This window comes from Centruroides sculpturatus, unplaced genomic scaffold, assembly GCF_000671375.1.
Source record: "Centruroides sculpturatus isolate CEXI.00-Female unplaced genomic scaffold, Cexi_2.0 scaffold230, whole genome shotgun sequence".
In the NCBI taxonomy this organism is placed as follows: domain Eukaryota; kingdom Metazoa; phylum Arthropoda; class Arachnida; order Scorpiones; family Buthidae; genus Centruroides; species Centruroides sculpturatus.
Genome location: NW_019384716.1, coordinates 595,999 through 623,959, shown reverse-complemented (window position 1 = coordinate 623,959; position 27,961 = coordinate 595,999). Strand labels below are relative to the sequence as shown.

The window sequence follows — 27,961 nt, the reverse complement described above, 5'->3', positions numbered from 1 at the left end:
TTTAAATCAAATTAATATAAAAACTGCTATTAATTGACATTCACCTAATATAAATTATATCCATGAATCTGTGTTTAAAAGTGTTTAACTCAAATTAAATAAAAAAAATTTTATAATATAATATTATATATTGATATTATAATATTAATATTTATTAATACTAAATAGCCAGTTAATTAAAACTAAAATAATAATTAAAAATCTGGTTTTTACACTGAAACTGAAACTAAAATTGAAATCAAACCAATTGAAACATTTCAAATGTTTGGATTAGGGTTTCTTAAACAGGATCCACAGATCCTGATTGTTTTATTACCCTGGGAAATCCTGCAAATTTCTTAAAAATTCACTTTTTTCCTATTTTGTGTTAAGGTTGAGGAAATTTTGCAAATAGAAAGCATAATTAACTCAAACAGTCAGAATACATTCCTAAAACTATACAAAGCTAAATTTTACAATCACAATGCCAAATTTTCCTATAAAATATTTTACATACCTTGATTTAATTTTTATTTAAAGAATTATTTGCAGAGTTCGATTGTTGACATTGGATACAGTACCAATAATATCAGACAGCAGCCATATACTACTTAACACAAGCTTAGCACTCTGCGAATCAAATACTCTTTCAGAAGATGAATTTTGATTGTAGGCATCAAATAAACACTGGCTTAAAATAGGAATAGGGGAGGAGGGCAGATTGTATAAAGCTAAACAATATCCTTTATCTGTTAGAGAAGACTGATCTGGTTAAGTTGTCAATCGTCGTTTATTATTATACATATTAATGTTATTAAACGTCTGTCTTATTGTTGGAATTAAGCTTATGGTACCAAGAAACCATAAACTTTTCTGAAGTTATTCATTCATTCAACAAGAACTGTAGCACAACAGTAACAAAAAAGAAAGTTTTACAGTTAAGACAACAGCATTTATTTGATGAAAGTTCAAAGATCGTGTTACGAAGGTGATTTGTCAACCACTTTAAAGAGTAAGAAGACATTCAGTTTTCTTACATTTATGATTGTAACAGCTTTGTGGTGGCTAAAGTAATTTTTAATAAATTTATTGAAAAAAGCAAAAATGTTTTAAAAATTACACCTACTTGATAACTACAGAGAAGACAAATTACTATATCAATTTTTATTAGTTGCTTAGATCATAAATGACATTATGAATGTAAGAATACCGAATACATTTCTTAATACTTGAAGTAGCTAGCAAATCACCTTTGTAACTCAACATTCAACCTCATTGCCTAAACCAGTGTTTCCCAACCTTTTTTGTGCTATGCCCCACTAAGCCTTTCTAAAATTCTTTTACCCCCTAACATATACAGCGGCCATACAGTTAACAAACTCTGGATGAGTCCATTTTCGAATTGCCCCTCTGTGGGGGTAGGTCCCATGTTGGGAAACACTGGCCTAAACCCTTGTTTTAACACTGACAGCCGATTGCAGAGAGAGCGTTTAGAGGCTGATGGAGGTTTACAGATCGGGTAGACCGCTGTTCAGAAAAATTTCATTGCAGAGATGGTGTTTATCGCCTGCCAAAATGTATACAGCAATTAAAAACAAGTTATTTAACCTACTTTCTAGACTCACTCAACAGCAGGTTTAGAGGGCTTTTCAATTCGAGTGGTAGCTTTTTTCATGGAAAAGTTTAGATAAAAACAGATATCGTTCCTTTGATAAATGTTGTAAATGGTACGAATCAACAAAATTATTCATTAATTAATTGCTTGGAGCAAAAATAACAAAATTAAATACTTTAAATTTGTTTTAAATGTTCCAATTCCAATATTCAAATGGGTAAAGACTTACAACTACAGTTAATTTAAATCAGATGCTTTTATTTACAATTCGAGTATCGTGTCGATTATAAAACGTTAATGCATTTCGAAATCATTGTACTGTTAAACAAGACAATTTTAATAATTACAGAAATCTGTTTATAGATAAAACTACAATTAATTTAAATCAGATGCATTTATTTACAATTCGAGTATCGTGTCGGTTATAAAACGTTAATGCATTTCAGAATCATTGTACTGNAACGTTAATGCATTTCGAAATCATTGTACTGTTAAACAAGACAATTTTAATAATTACAGAAATCTGTTTATAGATATAAAAAAAATGTAATATTAATAATAAAATATTTAAAATTATTCATTTTGATAGTTACAAAGGGAGACAGTAATAAAATGTCAAAATAATTCCTTAAAAATCTATTCCGAAGATGAATTTCGAATATGGTATAAATTTTCTAAATATGGATTTGTTCATATTTTAAATTGTATTGGCGACAAAATTAAATATCGAAATGGAAAAGGATTGTCATTAATTGCCAAACAATGATTTTGACGGCCTTAAGATTTTATTTCTGGAAGCTTTCGGAATATAGCTGGCGACCATTTCTGATGTCACAAACAAATAACCCGATTGACCGAATGATTCCTAAAACGGAAGTAATAGCAAAGAAAGTAAGAGCCAATATTTTGCTAAAGTTCGTTTAGAGGGTGTTCAGAAATAGACGATCGTCGTCTTTGCAATGCATTTTAAACCGCAGTTCAGCCAGCCAACGTCTATAGGCTGTTCTGTTGATAAACATCATTTAACGTAAACTCTGTCTCTGCAATCGGCTGTGAAAGTTAGAAAACACTGGAATTGTAAGATTATGATAATTTTTTGACTCAGAGTTGTACACATCTATCCTAAAATGCTTATTTTTTTGTAAGCTTTATAATTTTGTTTAAAAAATGCTTTTTCTTCTCTGTGCCCTCTATGTTATATTTTGAGACACCATGAAGTGTTGATACTAGATACTGGACATTTTCACATCCACTTTATTTTCTTATGTACTTTTTATGTACACTTGGAACAATTAGTCTTTAAACTAATTGTTACACATTTCAGGCTGGTGCCCCTCATCTGTTGGCTAACAATATTTATCAATACATAATACTAGCAAAATATGGCTTTACAAAAACTTTTAATTTTTAGACATACCTGATACACATTCTCTACAGTGATTTTTATTCTATTGTTGATGTACATAAAACCAAAACACTACTGTGTACTATAAACCAGTTAAAAATTCCTAAAACTATACAAAGCTAAATTTTACAATCACAATGCCTGTGAATCATCACTCTGTGAATCATCCCACAAATTGTACTTCCACATTAAATAATCTGCATATTTATTTATTTGATTTTACAATAATTTTACCCAATTATCATTTATTTTAATATTTAAATTTTTATTAGGTTTATTATTAGATCTTATAATTTCAATGCTTTCTATTTTCTACAAGTATTATGTTCACGATGTAGAATTTTTATATATATCTATATTACAGTAATAGAATGCACAATGTGAAAAACAGAATTAATTATATTGCATTTTAAATCGGTAATATATTCTTTTAATCTAGCTTTCATTTTTCTTCTTGTCTTCTATGTAAATTTGAGAATCATCACAAGTACATGGGAGAGCATATATGAGATTTGTTATTTCACTTGTGTTGTTTTTCTTAATCTTTGATTTGTGATTAATCACTTGGTTTTGTAAATTTTTATAAGTGGGACTAATTTTATATTAAATCTACCAAATATTGTACTTAATTCTTCAAAAAGACCTTGAATGTACAAAAAGACTATGCATTTTATACTTTGTTTTTCTGCAATTTTATTCTGAATTCCATTTTTCTATTATTTGTTTTGGATATTTCGCTAATATTATGTATTGATAAATATTGTTAGCCAGCAGATGAGGGGCACCAGCCCAAAACATATATTGGCACTTGGAACAATTAGTTTAAAGACTGTAAAGTACATAAGAAAATAAAGTGGACATGAAAAGTCCAGTGTATAATGTTAACACTTCATGGTGTCTAAACATATAAAAAAATTTTTTATTTTTATTTAAGCTATAATTTTTGTGGACAATGGACCTAAACCAGAGATTGAAAAATGTTCTAACTCATAACTGAAGACTGAATTAAGACAAATTAACTAGAATTATAAGTTTTTATTAATTTATACTTAAATTTTATTCATAAATGATATATTTCTCATAAACTTTGAGGCTAACTGTAATGAGGAACATCCACAAACCATATAGCCCAGCTTAAGAGAGATAAGGATATCATATAACTTCTAAAAGTTAATTGGCAATATTTAAACAGGAAAAATATTTGGAAACCTTCCAAGTTATCCACTGTACTTTGAACTTTTACAATTGTTCTGTAGCTGATCTGTGTCTTTATGTTTGTTCAAGGAAGTTAAGCAAAAACATTTACTATTCTCCCACTTGGTGTTTACATTTAAAAATAAAATAAGTCTTTGTGAGTCCAGTTTCCTTAGACTATGTGGTTTAAGGGAAATAGAGTCACTTCTCTGGTCACAGACAGAGCCACTAGAATGGGAAAGGTCAAAATTTGCTGAATTGGTTAAATGGTTTGTGGACTCTTTCATGTATTTGTTTTTAATAAAATTGAAATAGTTTTACTAATGCTGCAAAACATCAGCAAAAATGATGGTATACCAAAATGACTTCATTATGATGTATTATGATAATATTAGATCATATAATACTATTAACAGCTTTAAACTTTTTGTTATGATAACTTGATTTAATAGTTTAAAATAAAAAATTTATAAACACATACCTCATATCTATGCATAGTAAATATGAGAAGTGAAAATGGCACGGCTGCTGCTAGCATCGCATGTGTAGAAGGCATACCATATTCTTTAACATATTCTGGTTCCAAATGAACCACTGGAGGGGAAGACGGCCGCAACCATCTTATTACATCTTTTAACGCTTGTCCAACGTACATGACAATAACCCAAACAAGTACAACTCTTCTTCCAACTGCACCATCAATGTTCCAGAACCAGAATGGAAAAAAACCCCAATAAAATTTCTCATAACCAAGGCTGGCACTAATACTGAAGATACAATACCAAAATTTATTATCAATTCTATATGGCCTACTTTCAGGTTCGATGTCAGATACTTCAGCATCATCTGAATTACATGAATTATTATTTTGGATAACTTCTTCTTCAAAATTTTCAGTGCAAATATTAAAATTGCCATTTAATTTTGTTTTAACTTTCCGTTTATTTAATAAATGATGACTTCCTGAACTATTGCCTTTGGAATCATAGCCATTTCTCTTGACATCGATCCTATAAACACCGAAGAAATTTTGAAAGTTCGATACTATATAAGGATCTTTGAGCTTTTCCATATATTCCAATACACCATTTTTTAATTTTCCTAAGGTTCCCATTTCGTCGCTTCGAAGATAGGATCTTCTGATCCAAGGCATGCCCAATGCAGCTAATACAGAAAATTGACCACCACCAAGACAGACGGAACTGAAACACCCTCTGGTGAACAAAACATACAACAATATTCAGTATTATTATTTAATTTCCATCTGTATTTTTTCTTCTTCTTCTCAGTTTATATGGAGAGTATAGCATTTCCATCTGTAGGCATTGAGATATCCTTTTGACTTGCATATATTTGAACATAAGTTTGGCCAGGGTCTGATCTGAAATGGATTCCGATATGTGGTTCAGATCCTCTTAACGACATTCTTCCTGCGGATTCTTTAGAAAAATCTAACCCATATTTCCATTTCCATATTAAATTATAAAATTTTTGTTTCAAAAATTAATTACCAGTAATTATTATATTTAAAATGTTTTATTCTGAAAACATTTATTAATAATCATTATAAATTATATTACACTTAACTTCTTAATATTTTTTCATGTACCGGAGGTGTTTTTATTTTTTATTCTTCTCCGCTATAAGTGTCTACAGAGTGAACATTAATTAATTTAAAAGCGGAGGCGGTCTCAGAATCTCTAAGGTACTAGGAACGGGCGTATCCACGGAGGTGCTTATAATGTTGCAGCACTCCCTTGAAACAAAGCGATCAGTTTTATTACTTTAAAAATAAAATAAATATAATAACGAATATCGTATGAAATCAATTAGAAAAAAATTAGTTAACTAAAGTAATTATACGGTAATTGAGTGACATTCTCCGAAAAACGACAGGGGGGACACGTGCCTTGGTTCTCCGAACAGCATGTCAGCACCCAAAGACTATATACAATATATATAGTCCTCGGGTCAGCACCCGTACTCTCAAAATCCTAGATACGCTACTGCCTAAGTGAAATTTATTTTTGAGGCTCATTACGAGAACGACGGAAACAGAAGGTAGATTTATTTAGACTAAAATAATATGAACATTTTTAATATATATAATATATATATTAAAAATGTTACCGTGTTTCTATATTAATATAATATATTAATATAGAAACACGGTAAAGATACATATAATAAAGTAATAAAAATGTATTCAATAATTTTACAATGAATTGCAAATTTAATAGGTGTACAAAAATTCATCTAAAAAAATCGCTTTCCTGCTTTTAGCAGCGTTAAATTTTTCGGGGGGAGATGGTCCGTTCGGATATGTCGGGTCCTGTCCCTCACCACCCGGCCGTCCCATCGTGGGCCTGGCCGAACCCATAATGGGCCTGCTATAAGATGCCCTCTTAGTGCCCACAGGGTGGAAAGAGTTTTAAAAAAATAGCATTAAATTAATCAATTACGAAAATAAATCCAGTTCTGCAGCATATCTCGTTCAATAGACAAGATCGGAAGTGTAGAAAGTTTCTCACGACATATTGTTGTTTTGGAGATTGTTATTGATCAATTTTAAGTTTGAAATAATCATTCTGCAGATGCAACAGATATCGGCACTATATTTTCAATAATTATCAATTTGATGATATAAATATCGCTCAGTCCGGATACGTCAGGTCCCGTTCCTCAACACCCGGCCGTACCATTGTGAGCCTGGCGAACCCATAATGAGCTTGCTAAAAGAGGCCCTCTTAGTGCCCACAGGACGGAAAGAGTTAAAAAAAACCACGATGGGCTTTTCAGATTTCAGATTGATATTGAGTGGCATCCCACAATCAAATAACAATTATAAATGCAAAGCATGTAATTTTGTTTTATAAAGACTCTATATAGAAGGAAAACCAAGAAAAGGCAAACATGAATTTTTATTTACCTGTGTAATATCAGTTCAACACAATTAACTGTTCAAAAAAAAAAAAAGAAAATCATAAAGACACTTCCTGCAGGCCTACAACAGTCATATTTCGATTAAAAATTAAAGATATAAAATATAAATTTTGAAGCGTAAATCGTAATTATGACAAAAAATAAATAAGAAAAATTTTAATAATGCAATTTTCTTAACTCTAATTTTATTTTGTTTTCTTACCGAAGAGGGCGTAGCGATTGGCGCCATATTGAAAATTAAGAAATACAGTATAATAAATACATATTTACCGTGTCAGTAGGAATGTTATTAATTTATTGAAATATTTATTTAAAACAGGATTAATTCAATGTTTAGAATTAAAGTTGGAAATAGAACGTATCAGAAGCTGAGAAAAATATATTTTCGATATGAACGTTTTTATTGTAAAGTTGATAACAGTGAAGATAAAAAGAATCCGCGATTTAATCCATTGAATATTCAAATGCTATCTCCTTCTCTCCATTCACAAATATTCAAAAATTCACCACAAATCAAACAAGAAAGTATTAAAAAGAGCGTCGATCATCTGAAACACCATCAACTATGGGGAAAGGTAAGATAAAAGTGGCATTATGTTCTTTATTGAAGTCATTACTGTTTTACGATCGTACTGCATAACATACGAATCTATTGATGGTATCGATTTTTACATATATATAAGATATATTCCTCAGCTTGGATAATGACTGACGGTACTCTTATTAATACATCCATCCATCATGTGTCATCTCCTCTCTGGAGGTTGACTGCAATTACATGCTACCATTTCCTATGTTGTGCTTCTCTGGCACAATCCTCAATGTCCAGTAAAGTTCATTCTCTGATGTCAAACCAGGTTATTCTTGGTCTTCCTCTCTCTCTATTCTTCCTTCCAGAACTTCTTTTTTCTGGAGGATTTTGTCATGTAAAGGTGACCTAAAAAAGGCAACCTTTCTTTTCTTTATGATGGTCATTAATTCTCTATCCTGTCCTAGCATTTCCAAGATTCATCCATTTGTTTTTTTCTCTTTCCAGGAGATTTTTAAAATTCAGCAGTAAATCCACATCTCATAGGCTAGTAATCTTTGTTGAGTGTAGTGTTTCTCATTTCCCAGTGCTTTGTTTAATCCCCGGATTTTGAGAAAAAAGTGATCTGTTTCCTGGGATACAATTAAGTATTTTTAAGATATAAAATAAATCTCGAAATCAAATAATATAGTTATTTTTCATTTTTTAAGTAATTTAATACGTCCTTCAATCTCCAAAATAAAAATATTAAAAATTACTTTTGAATTATATAGAAATTTTTACAAATAGAAAAAATTTATTAAAGTTTGTTGTTGCAAACTGCTTACAACAAAAAAAATGCCTTTGAATTGAATTGAAAATTTAAAGAAAAAACTAAACTTATATCAAACTTCTAACTTAGAAGGTAATTTTCATTTTTTAACTAAAACATAATACAAAATATTATTGTAAATTTTTTAAATAAGATTTTAAAAAGCAAATATGAACAATACTCTGATCACTCAATCTAGTTCTTATTTTAGTAATGAAAAGTCCTACTACTGAGAATGCCCTTTTTGATTTAATTGATGTGGGTGGAATTGTCTTTAATGCATTTAAGAGAAGATGGATGTTGTGTTTTTTCACCTGTAGCTTCAAAGATTTCTAGTTCTTTTTCAAGATGCATTGCAGTACTTCTTTTGTTGTCTAGTATGCTTGATTTGTCTACCCTGGCTGATTTAATAGCATCATCAAGCTTATAGTCCGATAATTTGGCAGTTTGTTTGGCTTTAATAATCAGGTTTATGAAGAAAAACTTTATACATGCATACTTCATACTTGTTTGTATCCTTTCCCAATTTGCTCAATCCAGCATAATGCAGTTATTGAAGCTAATGGGCATAGTTAAAATTTAAGACAGCATTAGTGCAATTATTCTAGATATTACAGATTCTGACAAGTAAAACAATTTCAGAGTCCTGCCACAAATACTACATATTGATTATTAACAATCTGTGAAAAGCTAAAATTTAAAAAATTAAGCAGGCTTAAAATTAATAAATACAGATGTCTTCTGACAGTTTGACAGTTTCTATTTGCAAAACTTCCTCAGACTTAACACAAGATAAGAAAAAAGTGAACTTTTAAAAAATTTGTGGGATTTCCTGGGATGAGAAGAATTTTGCAGGTTAAAAAACAGACAGGATCCCATTAGATAAATCCTAACTTTTATATGTGTTAATTTTATATAGGTGTTAAATTTATATTTACCACTAATTTTTTGTTGTTATATATTGTTATGTTTGTGTCCCAATTTTTAAAAAATTAATATTTTGAAAAGTTATTCTGCACATTCCAATTTGGAATATCATTAATTTAAAGACCTGAGGCAGACCTTGAGTAAGGTTGAAAACATTTGTCAGAAATTTTTTACATTCAAAATTTGGATACTGAATTTTAAAGGTTTTTTTTTAATAGTGTATTTGTGCAAATGTGTATCATGCTGTTAACATATAACAACCATTTATTTATTATCTCTACAGAAGTGGGGTGCTTGTATACTTAAAGCCAGGTGTTTATTACTCAGCCTTCTCTGACATGGGGGTGCGTTTACTTTTTGCTAGCTTCCAAGCTCACCGAGCTGACACCTAGTGCAGCCTGACATCGTACTAGCATGCTTGTAAAAGTAGACACAGTAACGGATGCCGCCATCTTTGAACAAACTCCAAGCTCGTAAATTTTCTGAGCATGCCAGGAATGCTAGCAATGACATTATGAGTGTGAAAAGTAAACGTCATGCTCATTGGTAGCTAACAAAAAGTATACAGGCTGAGCGCGCTAGAGGCGAGATCAGAGCTAAAAGTAAATGCACCCATGGAGAACAGATGATACTAACAAGTCACCTACTATGGGTCAGATGTTGCTTGTGGGTCACTCTTTGCTTTATTTCTATCCATAGATAGACCTTACTGATCTGGGTGGTCTTACTGGAAATGTATGCTCCTTCAAGCATTACTCTATAGTTTGTTCAAACTACTAAACACTTTCACCTTGATGATGTACTGACTTGTGAGAGGTTTATTATTGACTTATTCCAAAACTGTGTTTTCTTTTAATTCTTTTTTACTTCACAACTGGGTGTATAGGTAGACACTGGCATCTTTAACATAACTCTTTATTCAGGAATATCTTACACACTGAAACGCATTTCAGGCATACTCCCCTCTTCTGTTGGCCTTTTCTTTAAGGCATTTGGTAAAGAGGTGCTAACTAACACACATCCTTTTTAACCTATCCCATGTTGAAATTTTTCTCTGTTGGTGTCACACCATGTTGAATTTTTGTTGATGTTAAACCTAACAAAAATAAATAAAAATCAAAACCTTTAAACAATCCAGCAAATCGTTTTTTGATATCTTAAAAACGCTTTTGAACACTTTAAGCGATCATCCTCAGTTATCATTCTGAATCAAACGAAGAATTCGAAATTTCGTAAAACAAAAATTCAAAAAGTGGTTATATAAATATACGTTAACATTTACCAAGCTTAAATAATTGCAAAAATTATACAAGATAATTAAAACAAAATAAAGAAATAAAATAAAATACAGTATTTTATTTTATTTTTTTTTTCAGTATTTATTTTATATTTATGTAACTTCTTTTTGAATTTTTGTTTTACGAAATTTCAAATTCTTCGTTCGATTCAGAATGATAACTGAGGATGATCGCTTAAAGCATTCGAAAGTGTTTTTAAGATATTAAAAAACGATTTGCTGGATTGTTTAAAGGTTTTGATTTTTATTTATAGTGTAGTTCCAGTACGAAAGTATTTTAATTAACTAACTAAAATTACATGTTTTTTAAAAAAATAATCGTATTGTCTGAAATTATATTTTGGAAGTTAGTTTTAATATAAAAATTATAACAACTAGCAACATTTAGTTTCAAAAATGTTCCAATGCTGAAACAAGATATCTCGGGTCCACAGGTTAAGGTCATTAGGTTGCAACCTGAGATATGTCGGGAATACCAGGGAGTAGGTTAAAAATACATATATTCAGACAGTGTACTGAACAGTTTCTGGATACAAATTCACTGAGTTCAGCATTAATAAAGTTCCTTTAGTATTAACACAAGCACTTTCGACGAGTGTATAACCATTGTCTTCAGGTGAAAAGAACGTTTGTTTCATTAAAATTTGTTCTTTTCACCTGAAGACGATGGTTATACACTCGTCGAAAGTGCTTGTGTTAATACTAAAGGAACTTTATTAATGCTGAACTCAGTGAATTTGTATCCAGAAACTATACAAAGCTTGGCGTGAGTTTTTAAATTTAACTTTTTAGTGTACTGAACACACTTCAGTGTACTGTTGGGAAATTTTAAGTGTAAATATGTATATTTTTAAAATATGTTTATTAGTTAGCACCTCTTTACCAAATGTCTTAAAGAAAAAGATGACGGAAGAGGGGCATATGCCTGAAACACATATCGGTGTATGAGATCTGAATAAAGAGTGATGTTAAAAGATGCCCAGTGTCTACCTATGCACCCAGTTATGAAGTAAAGAAAGAGGTTTATTATTATTATTATTGTTATGATACACAACAAAACAATAGTGTATCATCACTGGTTGGAGTTGGACTTTATGACATTTTGAGTTTTTCCTAAGAACCTAGGATTACGTTATGTATTGGTGGAGTATGTGCACAGATCCAAGCAACATGGTTTTTGTAATTGACAGTTGGAGATTTTATCAATGTTTATCTGTTGTAAGTGTCTCTCCAAGGCTTTTTAGGATGGCATCTAATTTGTTATTATCACTAGAACCACAGTTGCAAGTGTATGCCAGAGTCACTGGACTTTAATTTTGAGGTTTTCATAAATACTGATTTTCACAGACAATGCACATTTTCTTCTTTCACAGATTGTCTCTTCACTCAGTTTCCCTGGGCAGATATAGTCTGTCAATGTCAATATATGGTGTAATGAATAGTGAATGATCATCAGTTATTATTTATTTTTATTATTATTTTGTTTATTTAATAAAAATACAAATAGTTATACAGTAGAACATCAATTATCCACATACCAATCAACCAAAACATCAGTTAACTGAAAGTGTTCCAGTTGGCAAATTCAAATTTCCTCTAGGACTATGGCATTGCAGCACTCTTCCTTTCCCTGCCAAACTGAACTGTAGGCCTAGTTTAATGTATTACATTATGTAAGGTATGTATTTGTAAGATGTGTGATACAAATTACATACAGTACAGTTTTGTGTTTAATATATTTTTTGTAAATGATCAGTTATCCGAACAACCCCAGTCCCGATTGTTTCGGATAATCGATGCTCTACTGTATAACTTTTTCTTTCAAATTATTATTCCATGTTCAAGTTTTTCATTATTTTTATTTTTTAGGAAACATCCGTTCTTCCAGATATAGAATGGAAACTGCCTAAATTATTTGGAAACAATATTGATGAACATTTTCAATATCTTGGGAATAGATTTTCATCTGAATATAGGAAACTTCTAGAAATTCTAATACATGCTGAGCTTCCAGAAAAACCCCAAAAATGGGAATTTATAAAAGGATGGGTCAGATATTCAAATGGCAAAGTAGAATCTGTTGATTATCCTCTGGAATCAGCTCTTGTATTTGATGTTGAAATTTGTTTGAAAGATGCACCATATCCAACATTAGCAACTGCAGTTTCGAATGAAGCTTGGTAAAAAAATTTTTTTTTAATATTCAGTAGAATGAAATTATATGTAAACAATCATTTAGTTCAATTGTTCTCTATCTGGGTGCAGGAGACTTTTTATAGAAGCTTGAAAAAGTTACCATTATGATTATGACTACAACATGATAATTTCATTATCAAAATTTGATTTTATTTAGTGCTATCTCTGTGTGTTATTTTAATTTTGTTTTGTTCAAAATATAATTGTGTAAAAATCTTCTAAGAATATCTAGAATAAAATACATCCTAAGAAAATTATGGGTCAGTATGTTTTTACAAAATGTGTAGGAGACAAAGGTTTTTTACCAAAAAAGTGGGCATCACTTTAAAAAAGTTTGAGAACCATTGACCTAGTACAATTTATTAAAATTAAATCAGATATCTAAGTGCCAGATTTATGATCTCATTTGAGCTTCTAATTTAATTAACTGTGTAACTTGCCTAAAGATAGGCAGTTAATTATCAACTTGTATCAATATTAATAATTAAAAATTAAATTTAAATAAATTAAATAATTTACAATAATCTGAAAGGAAAAATCAACTCAGAATGGTATGCAGAAGATGCAGGTTCAAGCTCAAACACAAACTCAAAAGATGTGTTTCCTCTTTGTCTGATCTTTGTTTCCAGGCCTACAGTAAATAAAGTCATACCTTTAGACAAATTATATAATATATTTAATTAATTAAATTAGCAGCCTTATAAATTTAGAAATTAGAAATTTAGTTTAATTATATTTTATTTATAGTAAATTAGTCATTATATATATGTATAATAATTGCTAATTATTGTATGCAATGGTTATAATAATAATTTTTATTATTGATTTTTGACATGAAACTTTTTAATAATAGAGTTTTAATAATGTGAAATATTTGAATTTGCTGATGGTAAAAGCTAAGTTAATATTGATATAAATGCAATAAAATTATTTTATCAAAAATAAAATGAAAGCTAACTTTTTTTGTGTTTTTGAGAAGTTAACAATAAGCAACAACTTTAATTTTAATTCAACCTTAATATAGTAAAACTTCTAAAAATGACACTCCCCCTATCAAAGATCTATCTTCTAATATGATCAGTTTTCTCTAAGTAAATTTTTTGGCCATATGATCAATTTGATTTCCTTTGAAAAGGAAATCTTTATCACCCTCTTACAGCAGTAGCACAGTGCAAAATACACTCTTCTAAATGACCACATGTGCTGCAAATGTGATTTAAAAGTAAAATAATTCATTTATATATATAAATGAGGATGTAAGGAACCAAGTCCGAGCATTATTTTTATTTACTTTTATTTTGCTTTTTATTATATTTTTGTTTGGGGCTTATGTTTTGTTAGGACGAAGATTTCCTCACCATTCACCTTAGAAACTTAAAAATAGAAGAGAAACCAACTCACCAACGAGAGAAAAGCGTTGTAGAAAAAATTCGCGCACACTTGCGCTCCCGCAAGTGTTGGGATCCTTATTAATATGCTGGATGAAATTCAAAAACAATATGAAAGTGAGAATGTTTTGAAGTGCATGAAGATAATGTGAGGTAGCAGAAATTCCTATATTTGAACTAGACTTTAATATTAATATTGTTCGAGTTACATAACAATTGTTGTTTGTAGCTACCTGAGTAAGTTTCTCATTACATTTTCTTGAAGGCAACATGACTCTTTCTTGTGATCTTTTAACCTCTGCACGGTTGAATTTGTCCGTGAATATCGCCAGAGACGGCCGAAAAGAGTCATTCGCTGTTTTAGTCCTCAGAGAGGAAAGAAGTCGTAGCCCATTCCATAGGATAACCTTTATCAACAATCATTTTTTTTTGTGTTAGTGCACGATAGAGCCTGGATATTTCAACGGGACATTTTGACTGGATATTTCACTCTTGGACAAATCCTGAAAAAGCCTATAAGAAGAACTATTACCTGGTTCTCCGATTTGATGCGACTTTGATTGGGATAGCTATTACCATAGGTATTTATCACCATGCGAACCTTATGTGAACTCTCTCTCTCCGCGACAAAACTTTAGAACCTCTGTATCTTATCTAATTTATTTTTAATTAAATCCTTGTTAAGTGTTAATTGTAGTTCAAGTCTCTTCCACATGCTGTCTCTCAATCGGCTGGCATTACGAATCTGTCTGTCCATTTACGGGACTGCTCGCACAACAGTGTGATGTAGTAATTGCCGTCTTGGCTTCTGTGTTCCGATAAACACTGTGGTGTCAGTCCTGACAGGGTACTAAAGAGGTGCCGACCCGAAAGGTCACAATAGAAATGAAACATTAATTCTGGATTACATGAAATAAAATGTTTAAAAACTAGAAATAATAAAATCATTCATCATTATGATCAAATCATTATGATAAAATCTCTACAGTTTGGTGTGTATTGGTTGAACTGATGTAGAACTTTCTTTGTTTCAGACATGTCTATTTTAAAATTTTTTGAATTTTGAACCTATTTGATTCAATTTTAAAAAATGTGTTCTGTCAATTTATATTTGAGAAAACCTGACAATGTTCATAGCATAAAATATTTTTGTTTTTTATTACTGATTTCTTGGTGTTTTTGTGTTATTCAGAGAGTTAACAATATTAACTGTAGATATTTATAATAACTGAAATTATAATTTTGTGTTGATTAAATATAAAATAGTTGTTAAAAATCAATTTAAGTATTAATTACTATTTTATTTAGGTATTGTTGGTGTAGTGAAAGACTTGTTAATGAGCAGTTTTCTTGGTCAAAAGGCATTACTTTGGCTGATCTCATACCATTAGAAATACAAGGAAATGTTAAAGCATCAGGAAAAAAAGATTGGTCAGAAAAAATAGTAATTGGTCATAATGTAATGTTTGATCGAGCTTTTGTAAAAGAGCAATATTTCGTTCAGGTTTGTGTAAAAATTTTAATTTAAAAAGAAATAAATTAAAATAATCTTAGTAAACATTTATAGTTGTACATAAAATAATTGTCTTTATAAACAATAGAAATTTTTTAACATTATAATAGTCTCTTCTAATTAGCAGAATAAGATTATCAAATTATAAAGTGAAAATGTAAATTAAAAGAAGTATTATGATAATATTGGGTATATTTGGCAATACCATGAATGAGATTTCATGACATTATGAGGTGGCCATGCTTGTTACTGTCCTGCTCTGTTGCAAAAAGTAATGAAATATTGAGCATTTACTTACTATAGACTTGATGATAACATTTAAAACTCTAACTAAATTAATTAATAAAAAATATTTGTACTTAATACTCAGTACTTGATTTAAATAACAATAACAAGATAATGATGCATTCATCAGTGATATGTGAAAGTTAGATGCTGTCAATTTATGGCATTATCTAACTTTTCATTCTACTTCTCACAAATTCTGTTCTCATTTGATCACTCATATAATTTAGATATTAAAAATATTCTTGAAATCAGAAAAGTTGTGTTTGTTTAAGATTATATAAAATCTGAATAATTGTAATTGATCATAGAAAAATAGATAAATACAATTTGAAAATATTGAGAAGATTTCTATTTAGAAAACATCTTAATTTAGCAAAATTCTATAATTTTATGTTATTTCTAAATATTGAATTAATGTACAGGTAACCCCGTATAACACAGCACTTCAATAGCACAGATTCACTCTAACATGGTTTGAGAATTGGGTACAACATGAAATATAATAAATTTTCGCATACTTAAATACTAATAGTTCATGAAAATTTATTATTTTCATGAACTATTAGTACTGAAGTATGTAAATTTTCTTTTCCTGCCTTCTGTTGATACACATGATCCTTCTCAAAACTTGTTTCAGTGTTGCCAGATGTTTTCCCTTATTCCATACTTGCTTTATTCTTCATAAGTCCTTAACACCATATAAGGAAATTTATAAAGATCTTTTAACTAAAAGCAAGCAATCTAAAATAGCATATTTTTTGCAAAATGCATGGATCTGAAGATAATGCAGAAAAATGCTCAGAGGATAAGGATATCTTGCCAAAAAAGAAAACATCCTTGGTTAATAGTGCTTAGTGATAACGAAGAAAACATTGTTTAATTTATATTAATATGTATCACTTAAGAAAATTTTAATAAAGATATTTATCTTAATTATAAAAATATAATAGCATGTTTATTAATTTTTGGAACCTAACCCCCCTTTTCGTACTAGTTCTTTGTTTTGTATAACACGGATTCGCATAACATGGCAATTTTTTGCATGTACAATCAGCTTTGTATTACCTGTATGTACAATCAACTTTGGAGTTAAGAAGACAGATTGATTATATAGTGAAATATCTTAGAGGAGTATTTCTTAACCTGTGGTCTACAATGATAGGGTAGGTGGACTGCAAGTAAACTTAAATTAAAGCTTTGTTCAATGCTGATTCACTTTTAATAATTTACTTCCAATTTAATTAATTATGTTTCCATATGTGTTCAAAATATTTTTTTTGAATTTATTACGTTATAAATGGTACAGTATATCCCAAATGTTGGTAATACCCACATAGATTTAAAAAAAAAATTAAGTGTACAAAACTTAGTGGTCTATAGAATTTTTCAGACATTTTACTGGTCCTTGGGCTTACAAATGTTGAGAAATGCTGTCTTAGAATACTAAAAGCTAAAGTAATGTGTAATGTTTGAAAATTTATTTTAATTTTAGAATTATTTAAAAATATATAATATAATTGTCTAAAAAATGAAATGGTAGTATTTCTTGTTTATTATTTGAAGATTTTTCAATTTAAGAATTTAGAATGAATGTAAACAACTATATGAAATTAACTTGAGAAACTGAATCTTTAATTAGCCATTATCAAGTTCAAGTATTTGAACTATTAAATTTTAGAACATTTATTCAAAAAATTATTTGAATGTATGAACATCATATATTTTATATCAGTATATTTAAAAATTAATACACATTATTATTTCAAATTTTAAAAAATTAAAAATTACATAAAAGTAGATAAAAAAGTAGGTCTTAAGTAAAGTCTTAATACACCAAATTTTGACTTTTATTTATTTTCTGCCAACGAACAATAATTTTGAGCTGTCAAGTGATGCTTTTTATCAGTTTTAGTTTTGATAACAGCAGAATCATTTGCAAAAATTAATTTAAATTGTCTTTTGTCTGCTTAATTTATTCCAGCAATTTAATACATTTGGTTTTATATTGTATAAAGAGTCTGTGAAGATGGATTGTTTGAGTTGAAATCACTTGGATACAATAAATATGAATTATTGTTGTAATAAAATAAATATTTTTTTTAATAAAGCATAACAGTAATGTTTTTGAAAATTTATAAATACTTTTTACAATATTATAAAGTAACAAATGATTATCTATTTTTAATAAAATTAAAAATATTTTTCAGGGTACAAAATTAAGATTTTTAGATACATTATCACTGCATATGTGTGTTTCTGGATTAACATCTACTCAGAGAGCTATGTCAATGGCTTACAAATCTAAGAAAAAAGATAATTCAGAAAATGATTTATCTCCTTTGGTAAGTATAATTACTGAAATATAAGGTATAGTACATGTTATTTTAACAATAAACTATTATTATTAAAATTTTATTTTCTTAATTTTATTTATTTATAATCCCATACAGATGTGGTTAGATATCAGTTCATTAAATAATTTGGCTGATGTCTATTCTTTATATAATGAAGGAGAGCAAATTAATAAAGATCCTAAAGATATTTTCATTACTGGCACTTTGAATGATATCAGAGAAAATTTTCAGGTATTTTTCTAAATTTAATATTAATTATAATTTATATTTAAGAAATCTGTGAATTACAATTCAGATGTTTTCAGGAAGAATTATAAAAATTTAACTGTTTCTAGAACATTGTCTAATCTATATATATAAAAATAAATGAATGTATGTATGTCTGTCTGTCTGTATGTCCTTCATGCATTATCACACCGTTTATCCGATTGCCATGAAACTTTGGGAAGTTGTTTAATACACTCCCATGAAGGTTTCTGCCATAGTACATTTATCCTATGATAGATGGCGTGAGTGTATATGAGCATTTCATTTGAGTTTAATCGATTTTAAATTGTGAAGACCATTTCCCCCTCCAAAAAATATCTCTATATATGCATTTGTGAACTGTTATTTATGATATTTGTAATAATTTTTGTTTAGTTACTTTATTTCAACTATTTTCTGCTAATTATATATTCGCTCGAACTTTGTTAAAACCTTAACTGTATCCTGAACAACAACCAAAGTTATAGAAGGAAATTCACCTATTTTACCGATCTAGGGATCCCCCTTTTCCAAATTTTAATATCAACTCAAAATAATTTAAAAAGACAAATTACAATAAAATGGTTTATTATCCAACTATCAGAAATTTCACAACATGCCAAGGAAGAGAGGAAGAAGCAGTTAAATAATTAAAATTGTAAAGGATTAAAAAAAATATATAAAAATGGGAAATATCGCACTTCTGACAATCGCTGCAAGTGTGTGGGCTAGATTTGGAGGATCCGTGCTTCTCACATGGACAACTGTATGTGGCCAGCTCATGCGTCGGAAAACCTTCTGATTTATTCGTGTACACACCAGATGAAAAACAAAAAATATCGTGTACCCACAAGCACTCCAATAAATAAATAGAATTGAAACAACACTTTGAAATGTTTTCCGATGAAAATCAATAATAATAATAAGTTTCAATAAAAATGATAAAATGTAAATTGAATTTTATTATAATGAGTTTGCTTGAATTTTGTTTCTTCTGAGATCGCAGCAATGCGCGACAGGTAAGCTAGTGTGTTAATAAGAATAACAATTCATTGGTTTTTTAATTGCTTTGGCAAAACATGGTAAAGAGTTTATTCTTTTCAAATATTTACCTTTAATTAAAATAAATGGTTTACTCTTAACTTTTTAAAATTGAAAAATTTGATAAAATCTATTTTGCTTGAAGAATGAAATTAGAATGAAATGAGACTTGTATTGATGCACCCTATGAAATACATTTTAAATTTGCTGTTTGGTACATAATGTATATTTTAAATTGTAAGGTTCCATTAAGATTCCATTATTCTATGCTTGAAGAAGACAATCTGTAATTTGTTGAGGGTACTTGTAGTAATATTTCAAGTAAAATAATAATGCCGATAGACAATATTAATATGAATTCACAGAAACTTGTAAATGAGGATATGGTTCTTAAAAACAACAAATAAACATGTAAAATGGCAAAACTGTATTTGGGACAAGAGTATGTCTGAGAGACAGAATCACTTTGATGCTCAAGGCAGGTCTCGTTCTCATTCTCCTATCTTCTTTGATATCGCTGCTTTTGGGCATGATCGTTCAAACTTTGCCAGCCATGATACATTTTCAATGAAATTGACCTATCTAATTTCAAAATTTCTCTCCGTTGTGTGTCGGCCCAGGTTGAATTTTTGTTGATGTGTAACGAAAAGTTCCCATTTTTGAAAAAAATAATTGTGGCTATTGTATCATCTGAAATTATTTTTTTATTTTGCACAAGCAATATACACAGTTTAACTTGATTATAATGTCATCAAATGTAATGACAACCCTAATATAATGTCAAATTTTTATCGGTCCTACAATTTTACTTTCGGATAATCGATGCTCTACTGTATAACTTTTNTTGATGTGTAACGAAAAGTTCCCATTTTTGAAAAAAATAATTGTGGCTATTGTATCATCTGAAATTATTTTTTTATTTTGCACAAGCAATATACAGTTTAACTTGATTATAATGTCATCAAATGTAATGACAACCCTAATATAATGTCAAATTTTTATCAGTCCTACAATTTTACTATACTAGATAATGTTAAAAAAAAACCCACTTGTAAAGACATAAAACCGTTTTAACATCATATTTGAAGCACTCCCAAATTTACAAAATTAGATTACAAATTTTATTTAATATAGAAGAAACTATGTGTTCAATTCTAAGGTCAGAGTTCACTTCTTAGAAAGACTGTGGATGGTACTCTCCCCTACCTACCTTTGGTGGGGAGTTTTGCCTGTTTGTAGAAGAGGGTCGCCATTTTGTATTTTATTTTGACTCGATTCTCAGTCCCCTGACTACCTACGAGTCTGGATTTTTTTATGCGCAAATGATTTGGGCACTTAATACTCTGTACCAAATATCAACTCTCGACATGTTCTCCTTCATACTTCTATGCTGGTAAGAAAATCGGGCAGTACAATTTTATAAACAAGACATAGTCTTGTCAATAACTTGATATTGAAAGGAAACATAAAACAGATTTTTTTTAAAAATAGAGTATAGAAATAAACTTTATTACAGTAAGGTACTTGTAATTTTCAAAAAAATACTGTGTTCATGTACAATGCAGTATATTTATACTCTATGTGAAAAAATTGAAAGATTTTGAGTAGAAATGGAATCTAAAGTTGATTGTTTTCCTTTTTTCTTTCATTGTTTGCCTTCCATTTGAAAGTAAAACACGAAAATGCACTAATTTTATTTCAGTTATGTAATCTGAGTTGTAGAAATGTTGAAGAGAGCCGGCACTGTGCATAAACAGTGCCGGCTCTCTTCAACATTTCTACAGCTTCTTTCATATTGACAACAGTGGATGACTGTGTTTCTTCTTCATTACTTTAAACTAGAAAATTTTGAAATTACCTTTTGTAGAGAATTTTGGAATTTTGTAGTTTAAAACCTTAGGCAAAGTTATAAAAATAAGCCAAAAATGTTTGTATATTCATTGATTAAACCCATTTATGGAAAAGTGTGACTGGTTTTGATTTTACAAGTTATCTATTCCAGCTTTGATTTTGGATTTTTATTGCTTATTTTGCCTGTAGAGATAGGAATAAAATACCATATTTCATTGCAAGTAGAAATTCAATGGCAATTGATAGTTTAAAATTTATTAATTCAAACACTTTTAAAATTTGGGGGAAAAATTGCATGATATATTTGAATCTACAATATAATGATGGGCTACTTTACAAACTACACATAAATGAGTAACAAAATTAAACATAAAAATGAAAGTTTATTTCATGCAATTGCAATGAATTTTTTTGCTGTTTAATGTGACTGTCACTCTCATTGCATTTGGTTGTGCAGTGATGCACTGCCACCTGTTGTGTGTTGTGTAGTAAAGCAGTTACCTGTCATATACAGTTACCAAAATATCAAGTGGAATCCCACTTGATATTTTGGAATGCACTAAAAGGCAATAATAAATATTTATTGTGTGCTACAACTTTGTAATCAACAATACCTATTTTCATTAGGGGCTAATGAAAATAGGTATTGTTGTCCCCTTCCAATGGAAGGACTAGAAGGGAGAGAAATTCAAACCATAATTTAGCACATGCATGACAGTATATATCAGCAAGAGATCTGCAGTGATTGTTCAATTGATTTTTGAAATTATTGACTGGGGGAAGACTTTTATTATCACCTTTTATTCTAATAATTGAATAAATACTCAAGAAATTATATTTAGATAAGTTTTAATTATACATTATTAGAATCTTAAAATATATTTAGTGATTAAAATTTTTTCCTTATTACATGAACAAATCCTTCAATTGGTGCATATATTATACTTATAAAAATGTTTTAATTGTTAATAGTATTAACTACATAATATTTCACTATTTGATTGAATTAAGTTTTATAATTAATATTTTAAAAGTTAGTAAGTTAAATAGTGTGATGATTTCTTAGATATCCACAGGTTTCTTTTTTTCCCTTTTTTATTTATTTTTATATGTATTTATTTTACTACAGGAATTAGTTTCATATTGTGCAAATGATGTTTTTGCTACCCATAAAATTTTGCAGAAGTTGCTTCCTATATTTTATTCAAGGTAAATCTGCTAAAATATTATTTAGTTTTTCTATCCTTAAAATAAATGCTATTTCATACAATTTATTAGAACAAGTAATTGGAAAGCTGCTTAACTGTGGAAATAAAATAGTTTTTTGAGTAATACTGTAAAAGCTTGATATTATGAAACCCAATATAATGGACTTCATGTCATTATGGACAGCTGATATTCATCATGAAAATTATAAGAAAACTCATTTGCTGTAGTGAATTCCTGCTGCTATGGACTATTTTTCAGGTCCTGCAGATCACTGACCTTCTGTTATACCAGACTATATAGTCACTATATATTTTATCATAGTCATGATTTGAATCAATAGAAAAACTACAACAAGCTTTTCTTAACTTGTTGATTGCCAACTTGTTACAACTAAACTGCTCTCATGATGCCATCCTGATTTTGTATACTTGTATTGTCTATTTTATTGTGAATTGATTTAATTTTTATTAGTGATGTAATGAATATTCTGTTACTATTCAGTATTCGGCCTATTTTTCGCTATTTGACCGAATATGTAATCACTATTCGGCCGAATACCAAATACCTAAAAACAGGAGTAAGAAATAACAAAAACACAGTAAATTAATCATTTTGGTATTTAGATTTAATGTTATTGGGTTAATGTTGTTTGTTTATATATATTTATAACTTATAACATGCACAAAATAAAAAAAGAACATAGTATTAGTCACTTGTATTCACAATTTATAATTACAAAGATCAGCACACGTACACACCTATTCATTTGAGAATCGTCGCACATCTGAGGGTCTGACCCTGCCTACCTATCTTTTTAAGCGCTCGTCTTTGCTCTTTCCTTTCTCTTTCCTCTATCGCTCTAGTCCACATATGCCTATGCATACATCATAATACGCCCTCACGATACTTTCAATTCGTCATTTTTCCGCCATAGATTTCCCATTTTACAATTACGTGACTCATAGCCTGGTGATAATGGAGAAAAGAGACAGATAGCATGTTGGTATAAGTAACAGTTATGATTTCACAGATTCGAAACAGCTTGGTAGCCTGAATGACCCCAGGCTTTCGCCCGTGAACACTAAGTGACTTTCATTACAAGCATTTAGCTTTCCGAAGTCTATGACAACAATTGTTTGGCATTCACGGCCGCAAATTTCGCGCCAATAAGCTGCCTCAACTTGTTCAAGGCAGCTTATTGAGCATAATCAAACAAGTCGATTATGTTATAAACTCAATTTCATATTTATTTTCACATTTTCACTTTGTGGTCCTTCTCTGTTCTTTTTCCGTTATTTACATGTTAGGTCATTTCATTGTTATCCACATTTGATATCATCACTTATCACATACTGCCATGACACTCTTGTCTGAACTGTCAATAATTAACGCAATTGACGAAGCGTAGTGATAGTGGGCCAATAGAGAGCAGAGTCCTTGCCATAATGTGGTTTGCATGCCAATTTTCGTACATGCGTTAATCAAGCCTAATAGTTTGGCCGAATATACTATTCGTTGCAACACTAATTTTTATTTTTTTCAAAATTAATTTTTCTATTCTGTAAGGCTAGAATTATTTTTAATTATTCTTATAAATGCCAACCGTTTAAAACTTATATTTATATTTTACAAGTATGATAGTATAGCATGCTGTAAATTAGATTGCTTTTCTACTTGTAATAGGGGTCCTAATAGAAACTGTCACCTATGAGTTAACTTGTAAGTGACAGTTTCTATTTGTTAATTTGGCAGTCAACATGCATGTTAAATACAACAGTTCTAAAGCTTTTTGATAGAACACCAAAAAAGTAAAATAGAAAGTTTTATACTATCCCTGTTATATTCTACACTCACTCCACCTAATACAGACAATGACCACAACTTCACCTATATCAAGGTTTCGAATGCCATCTGTTCATTCATTGATAACAAAGCCCCATGTCTTGACAGCATAACCACTAGGATAAAACATGCATTTGATGCCAATCTTACAGCGTTTGTAATTTTCTTCAGTATCTGCTTGAACACTGGCCTTTTTCCTACTCAGTGGAAAAAGGCTAGTGTCAAATTCATTCCCAAACCCACCAGTGTAAACACTTACAAAAAACACAGGCTGATCTGCCTTCTCCCAATTCTGGAAAAAGTGTTAGATGGTCTAATGATTAATAGGATCACATGGCATCTAAGCAAGTGTAAAGCCCTGCATCAGAATCAATTTGGCTTCTTTAAAAACAAAGGTACAGTAGATGCCATCCATCAGGTCGTTAACTACATTCACCAGGCTAAACAAAACCATCAGCATACCTCAATTATCATTATTGACTTTAGAGGTGCCTTCGATTATGTCTGGTGGCCTTTTATCCTGCTCACATTACATACTCATCACTGCTCTCAAAATCTTTACAAACTTCTTCAGTCCTATCTTAGTGACAGGAGTGCAGGTTTTTATACAACACAAAATAACCTAGTCATACCCATCACTTGAGGCTGTCCTCAGGGGTCCAGGTCTGGTTCTGGTCTTTGAAACATAGCCTAAACTCTATTTTGCACTTAAACGACACACTGCCTCCTGGCTCTCTCATACAGGGCTATGTGGACAACACAATTATTCTAGCTTCACACAGCAACAGTGAACGCTTACAGGACATATGCAACAACATTCTCAATAACATTCACCAGTGGAGTATTAAGCATAGCCAACCCATTAACACAGACAAATGTGAAAGCATGATAGTTGGTAGGAATGTGCCACTCGTCAGAAAGCTTACCCTTCGAATAGGTACTCACAGAATGAAGTAAACAATGGAAATTAAATATTTAGGTGTTATTTTTGATAAGAGACTTAACTTCACATCCCATATCAAATACATTATGGACAAAGCTAAAAAGATGGCCAATGCCCTCATTAGTATTGCTAGGAACATATGGGGCCTTGGCCCCAATGATAATAAGCTCATTAACAGGGGTGCAATTCAGCCAATACTCCTCTATGCCATACAGGTTGGGGCCACATGGCTGCCAAAGTCCATAACCATCAAAAACTGTTATCTGTTCAAAGGATTGCAGCTCTTTGCATTTGGAAGGCTTATAGGACTGCACCCACTAGTGCCCTTTTGGTAATGTCAGGATTGACCCCTATCGACTTAGAAATTAAATGCATTATTTGGCGGGAAAATCTTGTCACCTTACCCTGGTGAGATTATAGCAACTTGGATGTTGACAAAATGATTAGAGTAGGTAAGATTACCACCAGTTTGACTTTGCTGAATTTTTTGATATCATCAATCATCAACAAAAATACCCTCCCGACTTATGATTACCACTCTTCCCATCAGCTTGCCTCTGACATTTACTTCGAAGATCCAGGTGATCATCCCATGTTTAGGATTTACACTGACGGTTCCAAGATGGGTGATGATATGGGTGCTACTTTTGTAGTTTACTCTGACTTAGGCTGTGAGCATCACAACACTTGCTTCTGTTTAGGTACACACTGCTCAATAGCACAGGTGGAAACTTTAGCTATTTACATGAGCTTAATTCACATAAGGTGTAGGAAAGACAAAAGACACTACTAACACTATTGCATTTATTCTGACAGTAGGGTAGCTTTACGCAGGATTGCAAAGTCTGATAGCTGCTTAAAACTCGTCCATCTCATACACCACATTCTCAGACACTTAGACAACAACATTAGAATAGATTTCCAATGGGTCCTGGGACATGCGGGGGTTCTCGGTAACAAGAGGTGCTGACAATCTTGCCAAAAAACAAGCTGCAAAGTCTTCAGTCACTAGTACTTTCATTTACATTCCTACCTCGTACATCAACAATCATGTCAAGAAACAAATCTTCATTCTCTGGCAAGACAGCTGGGACCATGACATCACTGGTAAGATCACCTACACTTTTACACCCATGGTTGACACTACTGTGATTCTTTGCCACTTTTACCCTAGTTACTCCCTCACTCAGCTACTTACGGCAACTTTAAGCAATACTTGCACAGATTTAATTGCTTCAGTTCCCACCAATTTTAATATTAATGTAATTAAACATAAAAAATACTTAAAACTGAGAAAAAATGAAAGAAATGTGTTAATTTTGAAGAAAAAGTTTCAAACTTTATTTTCCATTGTCTCGCCTTTCTGTGAAATCTGACACTGATGAGTCATTGTGTTTACAGGTGGATGACCTTGAGAACAGCTGGTGTTGGATTTCCCAGGACATTCTCATAGAAGTTTCGGGAGGCAAAGGGTTTATAGTAGGGTGAATACTAGCTGGCCGTATATTTTAAAATATTTTTAAAAAATTACGTTTTTTATTGCGATTTCCGATCCCCCGACTTAATTAAACGTATATATAATAAAATATATTAATTAAAAAAATTAAAAAACTATTGGAGGTTGTTTTTGATATCAGAAAGTAGCTTTAAATAACTTTACCGAAGGAAAATCCATGCACTAGAACTTTAGAACAATGAATGAAATTTGATATCAAACTCCCATTAAAAAACAATTAATTGTTAATCATGCGTCATTAAAGGTAGATTAAAATCACAATAAAATTTTTTCGCGCAGGTAAAAATTTTTGAAAAAAATTGGAGACCTAAAAAACATCCAAAAATTGAAGGAAAAAAATTTTTTTTAGGGGCGAAAGGACCAAGTTTTCTGTAACGCTATGTAACCTGCCTGAGTTAACTCGGGCGAGGAACTAAAGGGTTAACTTAACCTTGGGGACAATCCACAATGTGATTGTGGTATTCAGGACCAAACACCACTTCACTTAGTTTTTCGCTGCAGTAGGTACAATCAGGGATAGTTTAATGAGAGCTGCATTTCTTGAAGGGTACAACTGGCCTTGCCACCTGCACCAACTCATTCACACGTGTACAATGTCCCATCATCTACTCGCATTCATATCCCTTAGTGGAGCTCTTGAGAGCACTCACTCCGGGGGCATGGATGGCAATTAGCTTTTCCTTGCTTTGTTTCAACTGTCGGTATATAGCTGCCTTTCAACTTTGTATTTTAATTCTTATTTTCTGTTTTCTTTTTCAGTCTAAATTTGGTTAGTCCTAGTTGTAAGTTAGATTAGGGACGCTTAGCTTGGTTTCCATTAGGTTATGACAGGTTTGGTTAAATTAGATTAGGGTTTGTTAGCTTTAGTTGTCTG

At 30.6% G+C, this 27,961-nt stretch overlaps 2 protein-coding genes across 4 annotated transcripts in view; one reads left to right on the top strand and one right to left on the bottom strand.

Annotated features, from left to right (window-relative positions):
• Positions 1–5,557, bottom strand: part of LOC111627936 (sphingosine-1-phosphate phosphatase 2-like) — a 16,256-nt gene extending 10,699 nt beyond the window's left edge. The window contains exons 1-2 of one of the 2 annotated variants that reach the window (XM_023371628.1): positions 5,007–5,557; positions 4,675–4,883 (exon numbers count right to left, since the gene is read on the bottom strand). In XM_023371628.1, the coding sequence (XP_023227396.1) occupies positions 4,675–4,883; positions 5,007–5,346 (549 nt within the window). In that variant the 5' untranslated portion in view covers positions 5,347–5,557. Of the gene's footprint in view, positions 1–4,674 lie in introns of both variants that reach the window. The other variant, XM_023371627.1, reaches the window with a different exon arrangement.
• Positions 5,558–7,344: 1,787 nt separating this feature from the next.
• LOC111627934 (DNA polymerase subunit gamma-1-like) overlaps positions 7,345–27,961 on the top strand; it is a 117,193-nt gene continuing 96,576 nt past the window's right edge. For both annotated transcript variants that reach the window (XR_002757085.1, XM_023371625.1), the window contains exons 1-6: positions 7,345–7,711; positions 12,570–12,880; positions 15,593–15,788; positions 18,293–18,427; positions 18,536–18,670; positions 22,707–22,786. Coding sequence is in view for 1 of the 2 variants with exons in the window: in XM_023371625.1 (XP_023227393.1) it covers positions 7,466–7,711; positions 12,570–12,880; positions 15,593–15,788; positions 18,293–18,427; positions 18,536–18,670; positions 22,707–22,786 (1,103 nt within the window). In the remaining variant the exon portion in view is untranslated. The remainder of the gene's footprint in view (positions 7,712–12,569; positions 12,881–15,592; positions 15,789–18,292; positions 18,428–18,535; positions 18,671–22,706; positions 22,787–27,961) is intronic.